Source organism: Diaphorina citri, unplaced genomic scaffold, assembly GCF_000475195.1.
Source record: "Diaphorina citri unplaced genomic scaffold, Diaci psyllid genome assembly version 1.1 scaffold198, whole genome shotgun sequence".
In the NCBI taxonomy this organism is placed as follows: Eukaryota; Metazoa; Arthropoda; class Insecta; order Hemiptera; family Psyllidae; genus Diaphorina; species Diaphorina citri.
Window position 1 is genome coordinate 256905 of NW_007377635.1, and position 27941 is coordinate 284845.

Below are 27941 nucleotides of genomic sequence, written 5' to 3' on the forward strand. Positions count from 1 at the left end.
GCGATCTATCGCAACTTGTCTAAAGATGTGAGGAGCATTTAGTTGGTCCATTAGCCGTGAGCTCCATCCTGACCATTTGGGCTCGTCAGTCCTGTTGAATTTAGAAATATCGCACCATCGAGTAAGTAAGCAAAGCCTTATGAGAACTATCGTTATTTATGACGAAGTTTCATTACCACTGACTCACCGAGTATACTCGAAAACTAAGCCCGATGTTAACAAACACTTTATCATGAACTGTAGACGCGGGTCCGAGGGATATTATAAAGAATATAAAGAAAAGTCTGTAAAGGATTCTGAATGTTAACAATGAACTTATTATTATTATAACTTTGCATGCAAAATTACAAGGACGGGACTTCTGAATTACCTACTTAGTGAACTATTAGCATGCACTCATTGTTTAAATTTCAAAGTATCTCTGAAAGCAGGAAAGTACACTGTAATGTTACAAAACAAGACGCGGGTCTGAGTACTTGTTTTACTCGCGGTTATGTGAGTTGTGTTCATTTGTTTCAGTGTCATCCTTGAGAATGAATGTTTTTGTTGCACAAAATGTTTCCCGAGTATCCACTTACTTGATCCTTGAGGAGAGAAACTTTATTGCAGTACCTAGTGCGTAGCATTTCGGATTCCATGAGTCGCTTTTCCAGCTCGTCAATTTTATGTGCCCTATCAATGGCAGTGTTCTGGAAGCAGTCGATCCCAAACATTGTAAGTATGATTCAGTTCAAAAAGTCAATAATAATGTGTATTTCAAGTTTTAGTAAAGTACACTAGAAAAAGGGAAAGCAAGAAACATTAATCTTTTAGATAAGTATTGTATTTGTGTACACAACACTTATAGGATACCTATAGCTATAGGTGTCTATGTGTAACGTTATAACATGAATAATAATGATTTCCCTGAGAATACATGGAAACAAAGGCAAAATGGAAGGAAGGAAAGAATGAATGTCAAGTCTAGTGGCGAAAAGAGATCTCTTGACCTAGTAAAAATACTCTCAGCAAATCTCAAGTGTTATAAATTTCAACCTACCGCTACAGTCTTACGTTCCTTGTGCCTTAACATTAAGGAAAGCACAACACTTGAGCCCAAAAGTGGAAAAGCAAATTTATCGTTGGATTTGCAAAAGTAGGTACATATTTTGTGGCATTTTTTTTATTACTTCAAGGGCAACATCGGTCCACTGTGGGACATCTAGGTCTAGTCTGATTTTAGCAAGGTACTTGTGAGTACATTTAGAGGCGTGTGCCTTAACAATCACATACAAGAAAATGAAGTATTGAAAATATTTTCAAAGTGAGTGTATGTATCACATTCACAATTCTTTGCAAAAGATTTTTGAAAATGGAACACCAAGCTATTTCATAAATCCATGAATAATTTGTTAGTTGGGTTAAAAAAAGTAGTCTACCTTGTATTCCTCTGCCTCGGTAAGTTGGCATTTCAAATCTCGTGAAAGTGATCTTGCTTCTGAAAGTTGTAAATTCAATCGATCGACTTGCTTGAGAACTTTTTTGAGTCTGGAAAAAGAAATCTGAGAAGCAGAGAAAAAACGCAAAGGGAACACCCAGACACTGCGTTGAGGTAAGGTAAGTTTCCTTTACAATATTTTGTTCTACTTTGAGGTAGATACGTACGGTAAGTTCTCTCTACCCTACCATATTCTGTATATCAAAGTTTGTAATTAGACATTATTGTACGGGGTAAATAATTCTTGTTTCTTGTCGACAGTGTAAAATATGCTCTGACGGATTTATAAAACAGTTTGGAAAAAAAAGAAGCTCTAAAGATACACATCATTTTGTATGTAGTGTACTTCTATGCTTGCTAGGTATCTGTCTCATTAGTGCCGATCTTTGCCGTTCGATATTTTAGTAGATTGGCAAAACCGGATCAAACTAAATAACATAAACAGGTTTCTGTTATTTGGATCAATATTTTGAAATCTGAGATCCATTCTCAGTGGAAAAGATAATAATTTTATTATTTGTATTGACATCTTTTGGTCAAAAATCTGAGATTAGATGATGATATTATAAAAAAAGGTGTTTGTTCCTTATCATGAGCAGGATTCCATTCATGATGTTAAGTTTTTGCCTCCGGTCTCCTATTATTACCACCTACCTGACCTATGTACCTCAGGAACTATCTTGATGGCTTCACCCAAAAAGGAATTCTTTCACTGTTCAATCCAAGAATACATTTCCCTGCAACTTTGAGATCGAATTGTGAACACAAATCTATAACTTCAATTTCGTCATTTATCTTAATTTCATTGTGAAGGAAGTCACTAAGATTCATCACACATTCCTGGATATCATCAAACATGTTTTTCAATTTGGAGGGAGTAAAAGCAGGAGTCAACTTGGAATGTACCACTTTCCACTGGTCTCCATGCATATTAATTAAATGATTTGACAGCGGGTTTTTGTTTATATCCACAGGAGGTCCAGGTCGATTTCTAAAGTACTCGAAATATCTGGTAAACACTTGATTACATATAACTGGATCTCTGATCATCAACATGGGTTTTCTATACTTGAACATCCCAACATAAGTCTTGTCTGCATGTTTCTTGTAAATTTCTTCAACGAAATAAAATTGGTGCTTATTCTTACTTATGAAAGGATAGTTCCTTAAACTTCCTATCAAAAATTTAGGTTCTTCATATGGAAGTCCAAGGTTTTTGAAAAAACTATAGCTCGTTTTATTCCAAAAATAAACCAATAGATATAGTAATATAATAACGAAACACAAAAGTAAATTGAAAACGCTGGGTAATAAATAAAACATTATGAACACTTTTCAAAAAGTCAAAGATATTGCGTTGAATAAAAAAACATTAAAAACCACTGTAGCTATCAATCACGTCTGGAACAGCACTGAAACACTAAAGTTATTTATCGATCAAAAATGAACATAATTTTGATTAAAAAAAATAATAATAATAATAAAATAATAAAAATAAGAATGAGTCATTCATTCATGTGGGACAAAGAATTCCTTTTTGGGTGAAGCCATCAAGATAGTTCCTGAGGTACATAGGTCAGGTAGGTGGTAATAATAGGAGACGGGAGGCAAAAACTCAACATCATGAATGGAATCCTGCTCATGATAAGGAACAAACACCTTTTGTTATAATATCATCATCTAATCTCAGATTTCTTTTTCCAGACTCAAAAAAGTTCTCAAGCAAGTCGATCGATTGAATTTACAACTTTCAGAAGCAAGATCACTTTCACGAGATTTGAAATTATTATTCCTTTAAGTTTTACCGATTAGACTAAGCAAATATTTGATGAAATTGTAAGATAAAATATTAATAGATGACATCATATTAATAGGTACTTACTACTTATTAGATAGGTACCTACCTAATTTTAGTGGTGGTCGCATTCTTGTAACTTTATCACGACTTAAGATGATAGATAAGATACCAAGTCGGTATTACCTTCTATTAGGTACCTCCAAGGTCGAATGTTATTAGGAACCTCGCTTTGACCAACATATTAGTAAGAATCGTTAAAGAAGAAACTTTGAGCTAATGTGATGTCAATTCACAACATATTAAGACACGTATTATTCCTTTAAGTTTTACCGATTAGACGATTAGACTAAGCAAATATTTGATGAAATTGTAAGATAAAATATTAATAGATGACATCATATTAATAGGTACTTACTACTTATTAGATACCTACCTAATTTTAGTGGTGGTCGCATTCTTGTAACTTTATCACGTCTTAAGATGATAGATAAGATACCAAGTCGGTATTACCTTCTATTAGGTACCTCCAAGGTCGAATGTTATTAGGAACCTCGCTTTGACCACACCCTGTATATCAAATAAACGAAAGGCAGGCAACATTCAGATTCAGACGTTCTGGTGTGGGCTGAAAATTGAACTTTGTTTATAATAGGAAAGGAGACTGGGGGAAGAAACACAGTTTAAAATCTTGAGAACTTCAAGCTGAATGAAAGGGGGTTTTTAAATTTGCAATTTCAAGACTTTCAACCTACTCGAATGTGGAACAATTATCCTTTCCGTTAAGAGTCTTGGCAAAAAGGGACTAAACGTTGTCGGTTCGAGTCTAAGCCAAGGAAGAATAGAGGACATGGGCGTTTACAATGTAATGCTGTGAATAACATTAGAGCCTGCCTCGGCGAGTAATAAAACGGCGTAGACCAGAGTACTTACGATTTTTATCAAATAAGAGGATTTTATTTGGTACACAAAACAAGTAAATGTTACACAAAAGACAATCACTAAAAATTACAAATAAAAGGCTAAATAAAGGTATTCAAAACACTTGAGATTACCAAATTTCGTGCTAAATTCTGGGAAGCTTCTGTTACCTTTCTCAGTTTAGGCCTAACTAACTTTTTCAAAACAAAAACGAACAGAACAAAACAACCTATCAGCTGATATAAAGGGGCGCGTTTACACGCAAGGTAACCACGCAACGTTTACAACGTTACACTTCTTCTTCTTCTTATTCTTCTTTTACTCCTCGTTATTCTACTTTTTCCTCTTCTTCTTCCTCTTTTACTCCTCGTTATTCTACTTTTTCCTCTTCTTCTTCCAAATGGTCAGGATGGAGCTCACGGCTAATGGACCAACTAAATGCTCCTCACATCTTTAGACAAGTTGCGATAGATCGCTACATCGCAACTTTATATCACTGAAACAAGAAACAAGTTCAAGAATGTGAAACAAATACCTAAAATTTTCATAATTATGATTAATTAATATTTTTTGTCTAGATGAGATCTTCATCGGATACAGCTCATCAGGAAAGAACTATGCATGAACACAGCACGCAAGTTCTCAGGGAAGATCTGTCTAAAGCAAAGGCTAACTACTCAGACGCTCTAAGGAGAGAGAATATTGTAAGTAATTTCAGGTTTCCTCTAGAGTGCATTGAGTTATCTTTTATTTCCCCACAGGTAAGTAAAAAGGATCTTAAACAGATACTTTTCTTTTCCTCTGCACTTCCCCAGATGGACTAATGTGCTTTAGTAATAAACAGAATGGGACTTTGCATAATTTAAAGATATCTTCTTTGCTTTTGCAATATGAAAATTTAAAGATCTCCACAAAAAAAAAAAAAAAAAAAAAAAAAAAAAAAAAGTCCCATTCTGTTTATTACTAAAGCACATTAGTCCAACTGGGGAAGTGCAGAGGAAAAGAAAAGTATCTGTTTAAGATCCTTTTTACTAACCTGTGGAGAAATAAAAGATAACTCAATGCACTCTAGAGGAAACCTGAAATTACTTACAATATTCTCTCTCCTTAGAGCGTCTGAGTAGTTAGCCTCATTACTTCAAGGGCAACATCGGTCCACTGTGGGACATCTAGGTCTAGTCTGATTTTAGCAAGGTACTTGTGAGTACATTTAGAGGCGTTTTATCTAGTAAACATTACTTATGACTTAGGTAGGTATATGTGATTGTTTATTTATGTTATTATTTGTTTAATTAATCTTCTAATGACTAAGTATGTTTAATTAGTATTTAGAATTATAGTTATAGTTTATTGAAAAAATGTGCTCATCTAATGTTTTCTAAGAAGAAAGAAAACGGCATTATGATGGTGGTCTAATTTCTGTTAAGCTCTCTCTAGCAGAGTTTTTGTTCTAATGTTAATATTCTCAAGTGCTCTGCTAGAAGACTTCGTTCAAAAAAATCTCAAGAGGCAATAAAGCTTGAAAATAAAAGAAGCGTTTTTTCTCAAGTATCATTAATGTTGATGTTGTTTATGTATAGCAATGGCCACTATCTTTTGTTCCAACAAGACGTGGTCTTAGGAGAGTGTTAACGCTTTTTATGTAAGGCTGCTACACACGACGATCTTTAGATAGAGTCCCTTTTTTCTGGGTGGTGATGAGATTTAAGTTTAGGTTAGAATAGTTGAGAGAGACCTTGAACTAGTTATCTTTTTAAGTAAATTTTGGGACAGTGTCAAAGGGCGACCCCTGCTTAGTGGCAGATCAAGTTTAAAACCAACTCCCTGTAAATCATGTGTAGCAACCTCGACTAAAAAGCGTCCAAGTTTGACTAAAATGAAGAACATGAAGTTGAAGCTAAAACATTCTGCTTGCCCTGATATTTTCAAGGAGATAAGACCCCATGGTGACTGGAGATAAGTGATAAGAAATAAGACATAGTAAAATACAAATACATACATAGTATGAATATTGATAACACGCGCGAGTCTCATTTTGCATTTCAGCGCCTTGACAAAACCAAACTAAGTGTATTCTGTTTTTATTCTGCTTTTAAAACGTCAGTCAGAAGGTACCGCATCAACTTTCAGTGATATTAACTGATGGATTTATAAAACAGTTTGGAAAGAAAAGAAGCTCTAAAGATACACATCATTTTGTATGTAGTGTACTTCTATGCTTGCTAGGTATCTGTCACATTAGTGCCAATCTTTGCCGTTCGATATTTTAGTAGATCGGCAAAACCGGATCAAACTAAATAACATAAACCTGTTTATGAAATTTGGATCAATAAATAACCATGAATAAATTTGGATCAATATTTTGAAATCTGAGATCCATTCTCAGTGGAAAAGATAATAATTTTATTATTTGTATTGACATCTTTTGGTCTATGATGGCAAAACCGGATCAAACTAAATAACATAAACAGGTTTATGTTATTTGGATCAATATTTTGAAATCTGAGATCCATTCTCAGTTGAAAAGATAATAATTTTATTATTTGTATTGACATCTTTTGGTCTATGGTACCGATCTATCTCCTCGTAATTTCCGAGCAAGCAGTGTTCTTTTGTTATCTAAATCCATGCTTCTTACTTCTTTCATGGGGAAACATTTGCAATTGTATACATCACAGCAAGAATGAAGATGGCGTAGACGATAGGGGTATGTTGAGTAGGTTGAATAAGGGTAATGCAACAGTAACTGTCAGCAAAACACCACAACATAACATTAAATATACAATTGACTCACTTTGAATGTGCTCTATCTAGGAGTAGCTGTTGACGAATTCTAGTCAGGTCGAGGCTTATCACAGCGGATTATACCGGGATTGAGTACTCTCAGGAATATGAGGAGTAGGAAAATCCCCGGCAATTGACTCACTTAAATGAATGTGCTCTATCTAGGAGTAGCTGTAGACGAAATCTAGTCAGGTCGAGGCTTATCACAGCGGATTATACCGGGATTGAGTACTCTCAGGAATATGAGGAGTAGGAAAATCCCCGATTAATCGCTTATCACAGCGGATTATACCGGGATTGAGTACTCTCAGGAATATGAGGAGTAGGAAAATCCCCGATTAATCTGAATCCCGAGATAACTTGAGTTCATAAGCCCTGGAATTTGATTAGCTCTTCGAAGGAATAGAATGTTAATACACAATAGGTCAGATAATTTATCCCTAATAATTCTTATAAATTATAACTTGGAACCCTCGTTAGGGTCGTTTGGTGAGCTTCATATCGTACATTCAGGAAGTATTCTCGTTTTGATACTTTTTCTCTGACAAACCCAGGACCAAACGGAGAAAAAATATAAATTATAACTTGGAACCCTCGTTAGGGTTGTTTGGTGAGCTTCATATCGTACATTCAGGAAGTATTCTCGTTTTGATACTTTTTCTCTGACAAACCCAGGACCAAACGGAGAAAAAACCATGTCTACTTACTGTAACACGAGAAAACATCACTACTACAAATAAGTAAGTTCTACAGATTTTTTAAACTTTACCATGTACCTAGTTCAAGTTTCTTGTTTGGACTTACCTTGTCAATAAGCTTGTCGCTTTCCAGGCGTGATAGCTGTTCTGCCCTACATAGTAAGGATTCAGATTGGAGATCGTTCAAGTTTCGTGTTTGGACTTACTTTGTCAATAAGCTTGTCGCTTTCCAGGCGTGATAGCTGTTCTGCCCTACATAGTAAGGATTCAGATTGGAGATCAAGTCCTACTTCTTTTGAGATCTCTTCCATGTTCAGCGATTTGGCGAGACGGTCCAGAAATGCAACGAACTGAAATCAAAAAAGCGACACGTTAGATGGAACAATGTTCAATAGTGGAATCTTAGTTTTTTTTTTTTTTTAATACCCTAAAGCACACATAGTCGACGCCATCGATCGACGAGTTGAAGAGGTGAGTCTATGTTGTCGAGGCAGTGTATGGTTTCAGTCGACGGTCGATCGACGGCGTCGACTATGTCTGGACACAGCTTAACGCCTAACCTAAAGTAACGCGAAAGCGGGTTCCGGGGTACCAAAGGAATTACTTTTAAACATGGAACTTTTTGAACACCAACACCTTTTGTGAACAGAAAAGTATACCCCAGACTCTAAATAATGGAGGTTCCTTTAATTGAATTTCAAAGCATCAATCAAAATCAAAGTTTCCGTACTCTCAATTTCAAGGAGGTGAAAGATGTTCAGCTGTACCTAGCTACCTAGACTTGTCCAACTTATTGATGCGGAGGTCAGGGCACTATAGACACTAGTACATAGGTATTTCAATTTGATTGTTATTAGGTATTATTATTTTCAGCAAATTTGATATATTTCCCTCCCCTCCAGTGCCCCTTCCCATCTCTCTGGTTGTTCACTCTTCCACTGTCCCTTCTTCTCCCTCAGGCCCAAATTGACCCATTTACACGATTGTAGAGAAACCTTTTCTAATGATTTTCAGCACAACTTTGGTCAAAAATTTAGTCCTTGCTGAAAAAACTAAATAAATTTGACGCAAAAAAAAATCTTTTCTCATATGGCTGTTAGAACCTGTAATTGGTCACAATTCATCAATACTCAATTTAAAACCCCACTGAAGTTGAATGGAAGGCTAGGCTGTGTATCACATCCCTGTAACTTTTTTATGGTGCCTAATCAGCTGATTGAAATTCATAATAAATTTAAATTAGGCCAGAACCAGGCCCCATTTATGTATTTGTAGGTGCGAAAGGGGTTTTCTCTGGCAAAATGACAAAAGTTTGGTAGAAAATTAAAGCATAGAGATTAGAGGTACCTATCCTGATAACTAACATAATACATTATAGGTGATGGTTGGTACATTTTCGGTATGGAAACAGGACAAAATCGTAACAAGACAAAGTCTGATCTGGTTGAATCATGTTTCTAGGCGAATTTATTAGTCAATGACCGAAGGTCTTTTAAAGTCCGCTTTTTTGGCCTGAGAAGGGCAGTCATTTCACATTTTAGCTATGGTCATAGTTATGTCCTCATACCACCTTACATTTTATACTACTTTTATATATGGAACACCTTTTGTGAACAGAAAAGTATACCCCAGACTCTAATGGAGGTTCCTTTAATTGAATTTCAAAGCATCAATCAAAATCAAAGTTTCCGTACTCTTAATTTCAAGGAGGTGAAAGATGTTCAGCTGTACCTAGACTTCTCCAACTTATTGATGCGGTGGTCAGGGCACTATAGACACTAGTACATAGGTATTTCAATTTGATTATTATTAGGTATTATTATTATTTTCAGCAAATTTGATATATTTCCCTCCCCTCCAGTGCCCCTTCCCATCTCTCTGGTTGTTCACTCTTCCACTGTCCCTTCTTTTCCCTCAGGCCCAAATTGACCCATTTACACGATTGTAGAGAAACCTTTTCTAGTGATTTTCAGCACAACTTTGGTCAACAATTTAGTCCTTGCTGAAAAAACTAAATAAATTTGACGCAAAAAAAAAAAAAAAAATCTTTTCTCATATGGCTGTTAGAACCTGTAATTGGTCACAATTCATCAATACTCAATTTAAAACCCCACTGAAGTTGAATGGAAGGCTAGGCTGTGTATCACATCCCTGTAACTTTTTTATGGTGCCTAATCAGCTGATTGAAATTCATAATAAATTTAAATTAGGCCAGAACCAGGCCCCATTTATGTATTTGTAGGTGCGAAAGGGGTTTTCTCTGGCAAAGTGACAAAAGTTTGGTAGAAAATTAAAGCATAGAGATTAGAGGTACCTATCCTGATAACTAACATAATACATAGGTAGGGATGGTTGGTACATTTTCGGTATGGAAACAGGACAAAATCGTAACAAGACAAAGTCTGATCTGGTTGAATCATGTTTCTAGGCAAATTTATTAGTCAATGACAAGTCCGCTTTTTTGGCCTGAGAAGGGCAGTCATTTCACATTTTAGCTATGGTCATAGTTATGTCCTCATACCACCTTACATTTTATAAAAACTTTTTCTCCGAAATTCCTCGTTTTTCGAGGGGGTCTCAATCAACTCAAGTCTCACGAGGCTGAGTAGCACATTTCACGCATCAAAGCAAAAAAGAGTGAGGCACGAAACATAAATCCAAGCCTGCTAATTAGACAGCTTGTTTTTAGAATATTAATGACTTTGCTTGTCACTTTCAATTTGACCGGAAAACCGAGTAATGTAGGGGTACTATGTACAACACCATGCTGATTACCGCAGCAGCGAGGTGTAAGGTGTCAGACTCAGTCAGCAGATGAGGAAATAATAACTCTCCCCTTCCCTTTTTACTTCCTCGCGCTGCTGACTCTAGAGTAGCAATTAGGACACAAGTCTCCCTCCCCTTTGTCCCTTCTCATCCCCAATCTCCTTTCCACATCACATATTAATTTATATTCGATACTTGGGTACAGGTACATAGATAGTTACATATTCACAGTATGGCTGTGTAATGTAATTTATTATCGAACGAAGTGAGTTAAGCTCGACAATTTTGCATTTAGATTAAGATGTACCATCTAAATGCAAAATGCGATAACTCTTGCACCGTTTGTCTGATTTTATGAAGTTTTGTATAACGTAATCTTCAATGCACAAAGAAAAAAAAATAATAATACTAGTACCTACCTATTTTATTTTTATTTCAGACAACCTCGTCCATACTTACTATGCTTTTGTCGCGCTTTAAGTTTTCCTTGGTAAGCTCGCATGCGCTCAGTTCAGCTTCGGTTTTGTGTAGTCTGGACTCGATGTGACATTTATCTTCCTCCAGGTGACGAATTCTGGCGTTGATCTCTTCCTGAGTTTCATTCTGGCGATTGATTTGCTGATTCAAAATGGCGATCTTCTCGCGGTAGGTTTCGACTTGCTGGAGAAAATAAGAGAGGTTGAAATGAGTTTTTCTTTTTCTATTGTGGAAACTTGTGGTTTGGGAAGACCTACACAGCTGTTCCGGATAGCAACCAATGAAATCATCATAGCCACAATGATCACCAACGTTCGATACAGACAGGCACACTAAGAAGAAGATTGTGGAAACTATACATTTATACAATGTAATGAGACAGTGTTGGTAAAGGTTTACATTTTCGAAATCTGAAAATGGGTGGAAATATCAGTTTTAGTTTAATCTAAGTACCTATGTGTATTCAGTGTATTGTATGTACAATGATTTATAGGAAATGGGCTGTACAATTTCGCAAAAAATCGGACCAATTTGTATGATCTTTTTCAATTAAATATAAATTTCTGCCTACAATGGTTAGACAGTTAGACTTATCTAACAGGTTATAATGTTATATTATATGAAAAATGAATTACACGCCTATGTGTATTCAGTGTATTGTATGTACAATGATTTATAGGAAATGGGCTGTACAATTTCGCAAAAAACGGACCGATTTGTATGATCTTTTTCAATTACATCTAAATATAAATTTCTGCCTACAATGGTTAGACAGTTAGACTTATCTAACAGGTTATAATGTTATATTATATGAAAAATGAATTACACGTTTTTTTTCGTTTCATAGTTGAGTGATTTTCTTTTCATTTTTTAGAAAATCCAATCTATCACTTCGAGGTTGAAAAGTGCACGGGGTTCCATCATACATTAATGACTTTATCGGGGCTCTGTCAACTCTTGTATAATAATAGTTTACACCTTGGTTACTTACATTTATAGGTACAATAAATGAACTTGTTACCCGCAGGAAAAAGAACATTTGGAAATGCAAGCTCGAGTTACCGAGCGAGAATTGGCAGATCTCCGAGAAAAGTTGGCCTACTGCAACAGAAGTCTAGGATCAGCCACTGGGAATATAGCCGCACATGAGGCCACCATTTGTAATCTGAAAGGTAAGATATGATGTGTACAAAATTAATTACATCATTCTTCCCAAGGACGTCCATATCTATTGATTTTTTCTTTCAAGTACGAAGACTGAGAGAACAAAAATATCCCCGAGCTATAAAATTCCATCCAGTCATAATACTCCTGAAGGTACGACTAATTGCAAAGTTTCCAATAAACAGAGACAATAGAAAGTAAAAGTACTTGACCTAGATTACACGAGAATAAATTTTCCTCCCTGAAGCTTTTAATAAAAACCTCAGAATATTGGTCAAGTTTAAAAGAACGTGGGTGCTATTACATAATACACCTTTCCAAAAACCACATCGATAAAAAATGACCTACATAAATGACTCTTTGACCTTTCTCTCTCCAGATGACTTGAAACAGAAGGACGAGAAGAGTCAACGCCTCCAGAATGACCTACGCCATCTCCTGGAGTCTCTAGCGATCACATTGAGCACACCGGCACGCTTTGTCGAATCCGAAGAATCCTGCATCAAAGAACGCATCAGGGATTTGCTTCATGATGTCAAAGAAAAATGCATGGTTAGTTCAATTCCATTCAGAGGTAAAAATGAAGGTTGAGATACAGTTTTTTGAAGAGGTGTGATAGAGGAAACTATAGCTATTGATATCTTATCGTCCAAAATTAAAGAGAGAATGAGGATAGGGTAGGAGAAAGGTAGCCGTTCCGAGAACGAACCTTATCTGTTTAGGATAAAGTCCACCACGAGCGGGATTCGAATCGCTACCCTCCAAGCTAACTAGGCTGTACAGTTTTTTGAAGAGGTTTGATAGAGGAAACTATAGCTATTGATATCTTATCGTCCAAAATTAAAGAGAGAATGAGGATAAGGTAGGAGAAAGGCAGCCGTTCCGAGAACGAACCTTATCTGTTTAGGATAAAGTCCACCACGGGCGGGATTCGAACCGCTACCGTCCAAGCTAACTAGGCTGGCCAGCCAAATATTTAGAAGCGTCATTTCGACGTGAACATTTTGTATAAAGCATCCACTTCAATACCTTTATGGTGAATGTTCATAAGATACAGTGGTTGATTACCCACAATGCGAAGTCCCGAGAATGAACAGAACATTGCCCAGAGCATCTATTTTCAAAACGGAACAAACACAAAAGCTTATCTATTAAACTTGTTCGGAAACTTGGAAATCAGAAACTTGGAACAGGAAGGGTCAAAATATATTAAAGCAAGAAGTGGGAGAGAATGTAGGAAAATATGTAGGGATAGATAAATATAGGGGAGGGAGAGGGAGGGAAGAAGAGAGCAAAAGGAAGGGAGAAAGAGAAAAAAAGAATGAAAGGGAGAGAGGGAAAGAGAGAGAGAGAAGTGATTCTGAAAATTTTAAGCACTCTCATCTCTGTTGATTGGTAGGGGGGTATAAGGACTTAATATCATTTTATTTTCCTTCCAAAATGTTGTTTTTCTGGTCTATCGACATCAAGTATGAGTTAGTGATGTATGCTACTTTCACGACTTTCCAACGATCAATCTATTCTTTCAAAGCATAATGTATACATATCTGGGCATTCCCCAAACATCATTTTTTTCCCCCCTTCTTAACATGAACATATGTATCACCTAAAAGGCAAATACTTTCTTCTAAAAGGAAAAAAATCCGTTCTAGAAGTCATGAGATTCTCTCCCCCCCTCTCTCTCTGCCCTCCCTCTGTTTTGAAACCATTACCAATACTTTCATATACGTTCTTGGGATTTTTTTCACCCAAATTGAAAAACACGGAAAAGTTTTTACTGACGACGATTCATTCTATTCTGCTGATGCAAAGTGACACATTTTTCCACGAAAATAACGAGGCTCCAACAAAGAAGCTTCAGATTGAATTCGTCTTAACTTCCGGCCTAAAGTCCATACCGTTTTCTCAACGATAAATCTTCGATAGAATTATGGAAATTAATGTCATTAGCATCTGCTAAATTTTCATACAGACATAGCCCCTCTGTTTTGAAACTATTACCCAATACTTTCATATACGTTCTTGGGATTTTTTTCACCCAAATTGAAAAACACGGAAAAGTTTTTATTGACGACGATTCATTCTATTTTGCTGATGCAAAGTGACACATTTTTCCACGAGAATAACGAGGCTCCAACAAAGAAGCTTCAGATTGAATTCGTCTTAACTTCCGGCCTAAAATCCATACCGTTTTCTCAACGATAAATCTTCGATAGAATTATGGAAATTAATGTCATTAGCATCTGCTAAATTTTCATACAGACATAGCAATGCTGCCGTAAGAAGATTATGTGCAGGTTTTAGGAAGCTGTACTATCCAACCCCTCACACTTAGGCCGGGGCAATACGAATTAATAAAAGATTGAGCCCAGTTTTGAATGGAGCTAGATATAAGTATGTGTAGCTACATAATTATTAGGTGTAATACCCTGGATTAAACTCAAAGCAATACTTATAGTTATTGCGACTTGGTAAGCCCTGGTTAGTGTTATTTATTATAATGGTTTTCGTTTCGCTACCTTTCGTTTTTCTTCATCTTTTCCTTCCCCGATGTCACTTTTCTCGCACATCACCATATTTTCTTCATCTTTCATTTCTCCCGAAGCATCAAGTTTCATTAGTTCGATACAAATTTTATCCATTCATCATGCCACGCTTGGGAGAATGTCAATTTTTCCCCATTCTTCTTCGTCTTCTGTACATTCTGCTGTGGCAATAATTTCTTTTTAGCATAATGTGTAATGTAGGGCAGACTGTTGCTTCGAGTCATTTTTCACTTTCTCATGCACATAATGTTCCGAGTCCTCTGCTTATGGGTTATGGGTAACATTCATTTCACTACGGATTGTGGTGACTTTATAAAGAGGCCACAGGGAAACAGCAAATCCGCTTCACCGTTAGTTGTAGCTAGATGTAGATTAGCTCAATTTTACCAGATTAGTAAACTAGCTTTATGTATTTCAGTCACTTTAAATGATAAACATGTACCGACAACACTGGCGGGTCCCCCTGGGTCAATAAATTAAGGGGGAGGGGCTCCAAATTGTAGACATTTAGAGCCACTGAATGTCCCTGCAGGGGTGGGACGTAACTTTTTTTTTTCAAGGTAATAAAACTGGTTTGGTCAATTCACAGGAGCTGGAGGAAAAAGAGCGACATCTGGTGTCGACTCAAAGTCGCAATGAAATGGCACTTCAAACCCTCCAGAGAGAAAGTAGATATCAAGAACAGAATTGAAAGAAAAAAAAATATTATATCTTAATATTTACTGACAAAATTTTGAAATAGTTTGAATTTGGAGTTATTTCATCATTTTTATCAACCTTGGTGCTCAGGTATGTTCGTCAGGTCTTGAAATTTCAGAATCGCATGCTGTTTCTTGAGCTTTTTCTTTCACACTTGAAAAAAAAAGCCATATTTCTTTTAAACCTATAAAAGAAGGAGGACGGGAAGGGAAACGAAAGCAACTTCTTCCCAATACATATTTATAAGACATGAAACTCGTGTCGTGATATTGAACATTTCAGAGAGAAATATGAAAAATAAATATCGAGAGCAAACTAAGTTATTTTCATTTTTTGAAAATAATATAGAAAAGAATTAGTTAACAAAATAAAGGAACGAAGGCGAAAGTTCGTATCCCCCCCCCCTGAGAATTCTAGACGGGAGTTTCTCATAACTTTAGGTTATGATGATGGGTGGTAGGGAATCCGGAAAAGTTTCTTCCCTACAGGTTGTTCATGATCACCCGCTTGTGATTTTACCCAAGTAAATGTCCAACCGACCGAAAAAGTTACATCGTTTTAGAAATCCCACTTCTTCTACCTTCCTGATCCAGAGACAAGTCGCTCGGTCAACTTCAAACTCAAACATTTGATTGCCTGGGTAAAGCTGGAAGCTATACCCAGGGATTTGTAATTTCAACCTCTGGATTTTGCTGGAAGCTATACCCAGGGATTTGTAATTTTAACCTCTGGATTTTGTCCTTTCGAAACACTCGGTGAACTCGCCGAAAAACTTTTTTTGGGAAGAATTTCAAGTTGGAGAAAAACATTTTACATAATTTCTTCAATTGTCTTTCATTCCCCTGAGCAGAACAAACTTTTCTCTCTTCTCTTGTCTTGAACAGTGCCTAGCTCTATGTTTTGATAGTAATTGAATGGATTGGAAACTTTTTGTGTTTCGAGGGCATTTTTTCTTCTTTTCATTACTTTTTTCATTAACCCTCTTTCTCTCCCCCCCTTCATCACTTTCAGCTTTTGTATGGAACGTCAAATCATTCTTGTTCCAAATAGACTAACCTCTCTCCTCTTGGACTTCAAATTTTCACACATTTATTTTCCATGTTTTCACATTTTTCCATCTTCAACATTTCAATTTCATCTCTCCTTTTTTCGGTTCCTGTTTTAGATAGATGCCTTTTGTTTCTTCGCTAGAATTTTTTGATGAATTGACGGCAATATAATAAAGGCAGTGGAGATTCTCAACATACCTATTTCCCCACTAATACAAAGACCTTGTCATACTCTTCAGCAGAGGTTTTAATATGTACCTACTCTTTTCTCAACCGAATTTTACCTTCAGCTCAAACGATTTCCCGCAAGAGTTGTCAATGTTATGAGCACGTATATTTTACAGTGGAGATTCTCAACAAACCTATTTCCCCACTTATACAAAGACCTTGTCATACTCTTCAGCAGAGGTTTTAATATGTAAATGTAACTACTCTTTTCTCAACCGAATTTTACCTTCAGCTCAAACGATTTCCCGCAAGAGTTGTCAATGTTATGAGCACGTATATTTTATAGGTATCATTGCTAATCAATTCATCCTATGACCTCGTGTTACCTGCTTGAGTTTGTCTATTTCCATCTGATGACTGGTACATTGTCTCTGCACCCATCATTGCTAATCAATTCATCCTTTGACCTCGTGTTACCTGCTTGAGTTTGTCTATTTCCATCTGATGACTGGTACATTGTCTCTGCAGATGTTCCTTCTCCGATAGCGCCCTATCCAGAAGTTCACGACAGCTTCGCAACTCTATTTCCACACTGGTCAGGTTGTCAGACAGGGAGCAAGTTTTGTTGCGTAGCCGCGAGTTTTCCTGAAACATTTGAAAGGTAGATAACCACGTAGATATTAGAATTGAAAGAAAAAAATACTATATCTTAATATTTACTGACAAAATTTTGAAATAGTTTGAATTTGGAGTTATTTCATCATTTTTATCAACCTTGGTGCTCAGGTATGTTCGTCAGGTCTTGAAATTTCAGAATCGCATGCTGTTTCTTGAGCTTTTTCTTTCACACTTGAAAAAAAAGCCATATTTCTTTTAAACCTATAAAAGAAGGAGGACGGGAAGGGAAACGAAAGCAACTTCTTCCCAATACATATTTATAAAGCCATATTTCTTTTAAACCTATAAAAGAAGGAGGACGGGAAGGGAAACGAAAGCAACTTCTTCCCAATACATATTTATAAGACATGAAACTCGTGTCGTGATATTGAACATTTCAGAGAGAAATATGAAAAATAAATATCGAGAGCAAACTAAGTTATTTTCATTTTTTGAAAATAATATAGAAAAGAATTAGTTAACAAAATAAAGGAACGAAGGCGAAAGTTCGTATCCCCCCCCCCTGAGAATTCTAGACGGGAGTTTCTCATAACTTTAGGTTATGATGATGGGTGGTAGGGAATCCGGAAAAGTTTCTTCCCTACAGGTTGTTCATGATCACCCGCTTGTGATTTTACCCAAGTAAATGTCCAACCGACCGAAAAAGTTACATCGTTTTAGAAATCCCACTTCTTCTACCTTCCTGATCCAGGTCAACTTCAAACTCAAACATTTGATTGCCTGGGTAAAGCTTCCAGCTGGAAGCTATACCCAGGGATTTGTAATTTTAACCTATGGACTCTTGGGATAGAAGAACAATACATGACGAAACTCAGATGTGATTTTGATGGGAAAATCCTTAACATAAATAAGCTACTCGTACAGTCCTGAAATACAAATGACAGAATCCTTCGTCTCCACAATCAAACTATAGCCCCAGTCAAAAGTATTTAAATCTGCATGGAGATAAGAAATTTATTCAAAGAAAGGCACCAGAAAAAAATTTGCATACTAAGAAGATTGCTAATAAAATGGAATTTATTACAAACAGAAAGAGACGATAAGAAACCTGCATATAATTAAAAGGGAGGAAAGGAGAGGAAAGTCGGGTGCTGAGTTAAGATATACAGTTGGGATTTGCAAGGGAATATACCGGATGAAAATAACGGGAATGTAATTTTTCTGGAATATTTCTCTCGTAAATAAATAAACATGCAATAAAAATATTGAAGCTGTAAACTAAATAATAAATATAAGTAACGTATATACCTATCTAGAGTTTTCTCGCAGAACGCAGTGTAAATTAAAGTGAACAAATTGTATTAGTTTTTTCTCGCTTTCTTGATTTTTTACTTTCTATTACCTTTACGTATAGGGAACCTATACAAGGTAATGAGAAAGTATTGCAATCGGTCCAAATTTTCAAAATTATACAATGTAAGAAATATCCTGAAGGGCTGTATGAAACAACTGTGCTCGGCTGCTTGTTTCTCTCAAATTGGATTCACATTCTATACAATGTAAGAAATATCCTGAAGGGCTGTATGAAACAACTGTGCTCGGCTGCTTGTTTCTCTCAAATTGGATTCACAGCATTCATGTCTTCCGAATGAAATAAAACAATAAGTACGGCTGTAACAAATCTGGCGTGAACATTAAACGACTTTTACGAAACTACTAAAAAGAAGGAAAAAAAAGTAAAAATGTCGTGAGCTGCTAAAATTTGATCTACGGGATTTAAAAATTAAGTAGTCTGGTACAAGTTACGAGTCATGGTTTGCTTCAAGAACCAGGGCAGTGAAATGCTTAACATCGTTTTTCCACTTTTAAACCTATGGATTTTGTCCTTCCGAAACACACGGTGAACTCGCCGAAAAACTTTTTTGGGAAGAATTTCAAGTTGGAGAAAAACATTTTACATAATTTCTTCAATTGTCTTTCATTCCCCTGAGCAGAACAAACTTTTCACCTTTTTCCGGCACCATTGATGAGTTTTTACTTTGGAGTCTGTGTTTGTCGATTGAGTGGAAAGAAAAGTTCTAGAGGAAAATAAAGAGAGATAACCAAAGGCCAGACTGGAACCGGAATTCTTGTGAGATGATTGCACTTTGTTCTTGTTATCAGAGTTTTCAACTTTGTGGAACAAGGATACTTTGTTATTACTTTGATATTCTTGGTGTTAGTTTTACTTTCAATTTCAAGTATCCGTATTGAGAGAGAGAGAGAGAGAGAGAAGTGATTCTGAAAATTTTAAGCACTCTCATCTCTGTTGATTGGTAGGGGGGTATAAGGACTTAATTATCATTTTATAGCTTATAGCACTCGAATATTACATATTACTCAAACTTTCTCTACCTACATAAATGAACTCTAATATACTCGAATTTATGTAGGTATCAAGATTCAATAATGTTGTCAAATTTTACCCCCAAGCCTCAAATGTGGTGCATTGGAATGTAGAGTATTACTTACACTACAATTCCTCATGCACTGTTACCACATTGTGGTTTAAGCCTTGCAGCTAGTTCATATTTTACACTGTCGACAAGAAACAAGAATTATTTACCCCGTACAATAATGTCTAATTACAAACTTTGATATACAGAATATGGTAGGGTAGAGGGATTATTTACCCCGTACAATAATGTCTAATTACAAACTTTGATATACAGAATATGGTAGAGGGAACTTACCGTACGTATCTACCTCAAAGTAGAACAAAATATTGTAAAGGAAACTTACCTTACCTCAACGCAGTGTCTGGGTAAACCTGTTTTTGTTATTTGGTTTGATCCGGTTTTGCCGATCTACTAAAATATCGAACGGCAAAGATCGGCACTAATGTGACAGATACCTAGCAAGCATAGAAGTACACTACATACAAAATGATGTGTGCCTTTGCGTTTTTTCTCTGCTTGCGGTAAGGAAAATATGAACAAATTCCACGGCAGGAATTTGCGAAGAATCTTGAAGAATATTACACAGACAAGGTTACATGAGAACTTCATCATTCCTGTGTTATTGTAAGTGTAGTGCGTACTACGAGTCCCGAAACTCGTATATCATACCCAAGTCCTGAAACAAAACAAGGGCCCAGTTCTAAAATGAGTGGTCAGGTGCCAGACTTGCCTAACCCTCAGTTTCTTCAAATTGAGATAATGAGACCTAAAGTTGGGCCAAATTTTAAAACCTCGACATGAAGTATTCCAGCAACATAGTATTTCGTGTCAACAGACATTTGGAAACATAGTTGTTGATGCTGGGAACAGATTTTTTTTAGAACTTCCTCCTAATGATAATGAGACCTAAAGTTGGGCCAAATTTTAAAACCTTGACATGAAGTATTCCAGCAACATAGTATTTCGTCTCATCAGACATTTGGGTGAGAACTTCATCATTCCTGTGTTATTGTAAGTGTGGTGCGTACTACGAGTCCCGAAACTCGTATATCATACCCAAGTCCTGAAACAAAACAAGGGCCCATTTCCAAAATGAGTGGTTCGGTGCCAGACTTGCCTAACCCTCAGTTTCTTCAAATTGAGATAATGAGACCTAAAGTTGGGCCAAATTTTAAAACCTTGACATGAAGTATTCCAGCAACATTAACATAGTATTTCGTGTCATCAGACATTTGGAAACATAGTTGTTGATGCTGGGAACAGATTTTTTTTAGAACTTCCTCCTAATGGAGATAGCTCGAATTTGTGGGTTAGGCAAGTCTGGCACCGGACCACTCAAATATCGTAAAATAACATTTGTGGGTTAGGCAAGTCTGGCACCGGACCACTCAAATATCGTAAAATAAACAATAGGTACTCCAATCATTTCTATTAACTCGATAAAAAAACTTGTAGAAAACTTGGAAGTTCATAAACTAACAGAAACAATGCTTTCTATTAAAATTTAGGAAAATGCGAAAATGAGAGAGAAAAATAAAGAGGGAGAGAGACAGGGAAATGTTACTTTAAATAAACTAACAGAAACAATGCTTTCTATTAAAATTTAGGAAAATGCAAAAATGAGAGAGAAAAATAAAGAGGGAGAGAGACAGGGAAAGAAATTACGAGAAAGAATAAATGAGAGGGAGAGAGAAAGAGGAAGGATGAGAAAAGAGGAAAAGGGGCAGAGAGAATACGAGAAAAAGCTAGAGGGAGGGAGAGAGAGAGGAAGAACATAGGGATACAGATAGTGATAAATATGGAGAAGAGACTCTGACACAAAAATACAGCAGCTGGTTCATACAATACTCGTAATTATTTTGATTTATATCAAGTTCTTCCACTTTACCTTCCTGGCTGTATTTGGAGAGAGAGAGAGAGAGGAAGAACATAGGGATACAGATAGTGATAAATATGGAGAAGAGACTCTGACACCAAAATACAGCAGCTGGTTCATACAATACTCGTAATTATTTTGATTTATATCAAGTTCTTCCACTTTACCTTCCTGGCTGTATTTATCTCTCACTCTATCCTTCTCCTTCCCTCCTATAGAACGGGAATTATAAATAGTAAGTAATTCATATTGTAGAACCCAAGTATTTATCTCTCACTCTATCCTTCTCCTTCCCTCCTATAGAACGGGAATTATAAATAGTAAGTAATTCATATTGTAGAACCCAATGGAGTAATGAAGAAGAGACCTTTATCCGGTATTAGACAGAAATACGGTTACCTTAACCGTGTAATTCATTTTTCATATAATATAACATTATAACCTGTTAGATAAGTCTAACTGTCTAACCATTTTAGGCAGAAATTTATATTTAATTGAAAAAGATCATACAAATTGGTCTGATTTTTTGCGAAATTGTACAGCCCATTTCCTATAAATCATTGTACATACAATACACTGAATACACATATGTAGGTAGGTACTTAGATTAAACTAAAACTGATATTTCCACCCATTTTCAGATTTCGAAAATGTAAACCTTTACCAACACTGTCTCATTACATTATGTAATTGAAAAAGATCATACAAATTGGTCCGATTTTTTGCGAAATTGTTCAGCCCATTTCCTATAAATCATTGTACATACAATACATTGAATACACATAGGTACTTAGATTAAACTAAAACTGATAGGTATTTCCACCCATTTTCAGATTTTGAAAATGTAAACCTTATAATTGTATAAATGTATAGTTTCCACAATCTTCTTCTTAGTGTGCCTGTCTAGAACATTGCCCAGAGCATCTATTTTCAAAACGGAACAAACACAAAAGCTTATCTATTAAACTTGTTCGGAAACTTGGAAATCAGAAATGCCCTGACCACCGCATCAATAATAACATCTTTCACCTCCTTGAAATTGAGAGTACGGAAACTTTGATTTTGATTGATGCTTTGAAATTCAATTAAAGGAACCTCCATTATTCTCGCATTTTGCATTTAGATGGTACATCTTAATCTAAATGCAAAATTGTCGAGCTTAACTCACTTCGTTCGCTAATAAATTACATTACACAGCGATACTGTGAATATGTAACTATCTATGTACCCAAGTATCGAATATAAATTAATATGTGATGTGGAAAGGAGATATTGGGGATGAGAAGGGACAAAGGGGAGGGAGACTTGTGTCCTAATTGCTACTCTAGAGTCAGCAGCGCGAGGAAGTAAAAAAGGAAGGGGAGAGTCATTATTTCCTCATCTGCTGACTGAGTCTGACACCTTACACCTCGCTGCTGCGGTAATCAGCATGGTGTTGTACATGGTACCCCTATATTACTCGGTTTTCCGGTCAAATTGAAAGTGACAAGCAAAGTCATTAATATTCTAAAAACAAGCTGTCTAATTAGCAGGCTTGGATTTATGTTTCGTGCCTCACTCTTTTTTGCTTTGATGCGTGAAATGTGCTACTCAGCCTCGTGAGACTTGAGTTGATTGAGACCCCCTCGAAAAACGAGGAATTTCGGAGAAAAAGTTTTTATAAAATGTAAGGTGGTATGAGGACATAACTATGACCATAGCTAAAATGTGAAATGACTGCCCTTCTCAGGCCTCTCGTGAGACTTGAGTTGATTGAGACCCCCTCGAAAAACGAGGAATTTTGGAGAAAAAGTTTTTATAAAATGTAAGGTGGTATGAGGACATAACTATGACCATAGCTAAAATGTGAAATGACTGCCCTTCTCAGGCCAAAAAAGCGGACTTGTCATTGACTAATAAATTTGCCTAGAAACATGATTCAACCAGATCAGACTTTGTCTTGTTACGATTTTGTCCTGTTTCCATACCGAAAATGTACCAACCATCCCTACCTATAATGTATTATGTTAGTTATCAGGATAGGTACCTCTAATCTCTATGCTTTAATTTTCTACCAAACTTTTGTCACTTTGCCAGAGAAAACCCCTTTCGCACCTACAAATACATAAATGGGGCCTGGTTCTGGCCTAATTTAAATTTATTATGAATTTCAATCAGGTACCATTATAATAAATAACACTAACCAGGGCTTACCAAGTCGCAATAACTATAAGTATTGCATTGAGTTTAATCCAGGGCACGAAACGAAAACCATTATAATAAATAACACTAACCAGGGCTTACCAAGTCGCAATAACTATAAGTATTGCTTTGAGTTTAATCCAGGGTATTACACCTAATAATTATGTAGCTACACATACTTATATCTAGCTCCATTCAAAACTGGGCTCAATTTTTTCCATTATAATAAATAACACTAACCAGGGCTTACCAAGTCGCAATAACTATAAGTATTGCATTGAGTTTAATCCAGGGTATTACACCTAATAATTATGTAGCTACACATACTTATATCTAGCTCCATTCAAAACTGGGTCAATTTTTTATTAATTCGTATTGCCCCGGCCTAAGTGTGAGGGGTTGGATAGTACAGCTTCCTAAAACCTGCACATAATCTTCTTACGGCAGCATTGCTATGTCTGTATGAAAATTTAGCAGATGCTAATGACATTAATTTCCATAATTCTATCGAAGATTTATCGTTGAGAAAACGGTATGGACTTTAGGCCGGAAGTTAAGACGAATTCAATCTGAAGCTTCTTTGTTGGAGCCTCGTTATTCTCGTGGAAAAATGTGTCACTTTGCATCAGCAAAATAGAATGAATCGTCGTCAGTAAAAACTTTTCCGTGTTTTTCAATTTGGGTGAAAAAAATCCCAAGAACGTATATAAAAGTATTGGGTAATAGTTTCAAAACAGAGGGAGGGCAGAGAGAGAGGGGGGGAATGTCATAACTTCTAGAACGGATTTTTTCCCTTTTAGGAAAAAGTATTTGCCTTTTAGGTGAATTTATGTTCATGTTAAGAAGGAAAAAAAAAGATGTTTGGGGAATGCCCAGATATATATGTATTATGCTTTGAAAGAATAGATTGAAGAGCTTGATCGCTGGAAAGTCGTGAAAGTAGCATACATCTCTAACTCGTACTTGATGTCAATAGACCAGAAAAACAAGATTTTGAAAGGAAAAGATGAAGAATTTCTGCTCCTCCGTAAGCGTGCTTGCATACTGGCGCTACCTAGCGGACGAAAAAGACAACTGCGTGAAGTATGACGTCACACATCTTTGAACTCTTTCATTAGAACGGAAAATAAAAATTGAATTTTCGACCTTTCGCAGTTATTTTTTCGGAGTTTTGACCTCAGATTTCGATTTTTCACAACTTTTTACATAGGAATCGACCATTTATTAATAAATTTTTACCCATTTGCATCAACTGCTCCATTATGAAAAATCAGATTGAATAGTTCAATAGGTAGGGTCAATAAAATAATTCAAGAATTCGAAACTTACCTGAATCCGACTTCGCAAGCTGGCAATGATAGCATTTTGTCGTGCGGCTTGTTCTTTGAGTTGTTCAGTTTCCACCACCATTTATTAATAATTTTTACCCATTTGCAACTGCTCCAATATGAAAAATCAGATTGAATAGTTCAATAGGTAGGGTCAATAAAATAATTCAAGATTTCGAAACTTACCTGAATCCGACTTCGCAAGCTGGCAATGATAGCATTTTGTCGTGCGGCTTGTTCTTTGAGTTGTTCAGTTTCCACCTGAAGCTCCAAAGCTCTCTGGTCTCGGGTTCGAAGTAAGCCTTTGGTTTCCTGAAGCTGGAATTAGAATATATTTTTTATTAATATTTATTAGAGTGTGCAATGATTTTACAACCTATCAGCTGGTTGGGGAGCTGGTTTTAGAGTAAACGGTGAAATAACATGAAGACAACATTGATAGATATGTCTATGTCTATGACCTTATTATGAACTTTGTTAAAAACTTTGCTCTTCAAAGTATCATAAATTTCCATTAATTTAATAAGTAACATGAATAAATAAACACATTAATATTTATTAGAGTGCGCAATGATTTTACAACCTATCAGCTGGTTGGGGTGCTGGTTTTAGAGTAAACGGTGAAATAACATGAAGACAACATTGATAGATATGTCTATGACCTTATTATGAACTTTGGTAAAAACATTGCTCTTCAAAGTATCATAAATTTCCATTAATTTAATAAATAACATGAATAAATAAACATGAAAAGATAGGTAAATAATGAAATAAATTACCTACCTCGCTAAGAAGTCGATCCCGCTTGTATTGCAGTAAATAAACATGAAAAGATAGGTAAATAATGAAATAAATTACCTACCTCGCTAAGAAGTCGATCCCGCTTGTATTGCAGAGAAGAAGAAGAGAACTATCTGTCAAGCGCACTACTTTTTCAACTCATAAAATCTCTATCGGAAAGTTTGTAAAAAGATCCACGAGACTATCTGTCAAGCGCACTACTTTTTCAACTCATAAAATCTCTATCGGAAAGTTTGTAAAAAGATCCACGAGCAAATCCTTCACTGCCACTTTGGCACATAAAAAAATCCGAGAAAGATGAAAAACACATGGGTCGATCTCAACTATAAGAAACATCTGCCATCTGGGACCCCATGAGCAGTTTAATGCTGCATTAATGTCGAACCAAGCAAAAAGAGAAAAACCCCGTCTGGAAACCCCCGTCTGTTATTTACTCGCTAGAACGTTATTGTTATAGCCAGACAAGTTGTAAAAGGAACGTGAAGGGAGGATTAGGGTAGAGGCAAGATAGGTAAATAATTAAATAAATTACCTACCTCGCTAAGAAGTCGATCCCGCTTGTATTGCAGGGCTGCCAACTCACTTCTGAGCGTAGTTGCCATTTCATGGACGTTAGATTCTTCTGAGGTCATCTGAAAATGAAAAATGGTTTTTGAAATGCTAGGGTTGGATGAAAAATGATTTTTGAAATGGTATGATTTTTTAATGTAAAATCATAGAAGGATTAGACGCAATAGAAGCTAATAAACAAGATCAAAATATTAAAGTAGATGTGCGTAATATCATGGTTTGAAAATTATACAAAATTCAGTAAAAACTATTGAGTAAATACTTACACATATCGCTGCGTTTTCTAATATACCCTCAAGTGAGGAGCAATATGTTTTGTATGAGAACCATTGTCAACTGAATACAAAATAAAACCACAATAAAGGTTGCCATTGAATTCAAGCAAACAGACTTGCAGCTATATGGCTAAATTTGAAATGAGCTCGAAAGTTAGAAAACTAGAAAGTCACAGGGTTCAAATGACATAGTTCTGCGAGCAGTAGGTATACTCGTACGTACATAGGTAGGTACCACCGTCTCCAAGGATTCCCTTGTTTCGTTTCCCATTCCTTCAGCCTTCAGCTTTTTTGATTGTTTTTATCATGCTATTTTCATTTCAGATAACAATATCTATTCCTATTTCGAAGGAAAAAAGAATACAAATATAGGTAGGTACCACCGTCTCCAAGGATTCCCTTGTTTCGTTTCCCATTCCTTCAGCCTTCAGCTTTTTTGATTGTTTTTATCATGCTATTTTCATTTCAGATAACAATATCTATTCCTATTTCGAAGGAAAAAAGAATACAAATAGGGTAATACAACTTCTTTTGGGGGAAAAGTTCGTGGATTTTTCTGAGGGTTGAACATACTGTAAAAAGAACGAGAAAGAAAACTCAGTTTGCCCCAGACCTTCGCAGCCCTCTGAGAACTTTTGAATCTTTTGCTCTTGGGATGTAGGTACCACCGTCTCCAAGGATTCCCTTGTTTCGTTTCCCATTCCTTCAGTCTTCAGCTTTTTTGATTGTTTTTATCATGCTATTTTCATTTCAGATAACAATATCTATTCCTATTTCGAAGGAAAAAAGAATACAAATAGGGTAATACAACTTCATTTGGGGGAAAAGTTCGTGGATTTTTCTGAGGGTTGAAAATACTGTAAAAAGAACGAGAAAGAAAACTCAGTTTGCCCCAGACCTTCGCAGCCCTCTGAGAACTTTTGAATCTTTTGCTCTTGGGATTACCCCTATATTACTCGGTTTTCCGGTCAAATTGAAAGTGACAAGCAAAGTCATTAATATTCTAAAAACAAGCTGTCTAATTAGCAGGGGCACTTACAACGTTTTGCTGTGGCACGCCTCATTTGTACTGCTCGCATAGGACTGAAAAGTCCCTTTAACCCTTTACTCCAGCAGTTAGGCTACTACATGAACCCCTACCTGAAGCCCTTTCAAATTTATGTACTACATGAATTTGAAAAGAAATATACCTTCATAGAAAGTGTCTACACTAAAGAGTATAAAGAATGTGTCTACATGTCTACAGATAACAGCGAAGTAAAAAGTACACCAGAAAGATATCAGGAAAAAAAAAAAAAAAAAAAAGAGAG

General features: G+C 36.1%; 1 protein-coding gene across 1 annotated transcript in view; it reads right to left on the reverse strand.

Moving 5' to 3' along the window:
* LOC103505839 overlaps positions 1–26477 on the reverse strand; it is a 28020-nt gene extending 1543 nt beyond the window's left edge. Inside the window, exons 1-7 of the mRNA XM_026821067.1 lie at positions 26323–26477; positions 25172–25303; positions 17022–17246; positions 10901–11332; positions 7882–8025; positions 1419–1541; positions 579–689 (exon numbers count right to left, since the gene is read on the reverse strand). Coding sequence (XP_026676868.1) covers positions 579–689; positions 1419–1541; positions 7882–8025; positions 10901–11332; positions 17022–17246; positions 25172–25303; positions 26323–26418 — 1263 coding nt within the window. The 5' untranslated portion in view covers positions 26419–26477. The remainder of the gene's footprint in view (positions 1–578; positions 690–1418; positions 1542–7881; positions 8026–10900; positions 11333–17021; positions 17247–25171; positions 25304–26322) is intronic.
* Positions 26478–27941: the final 1464 nt, after the last annotated feature.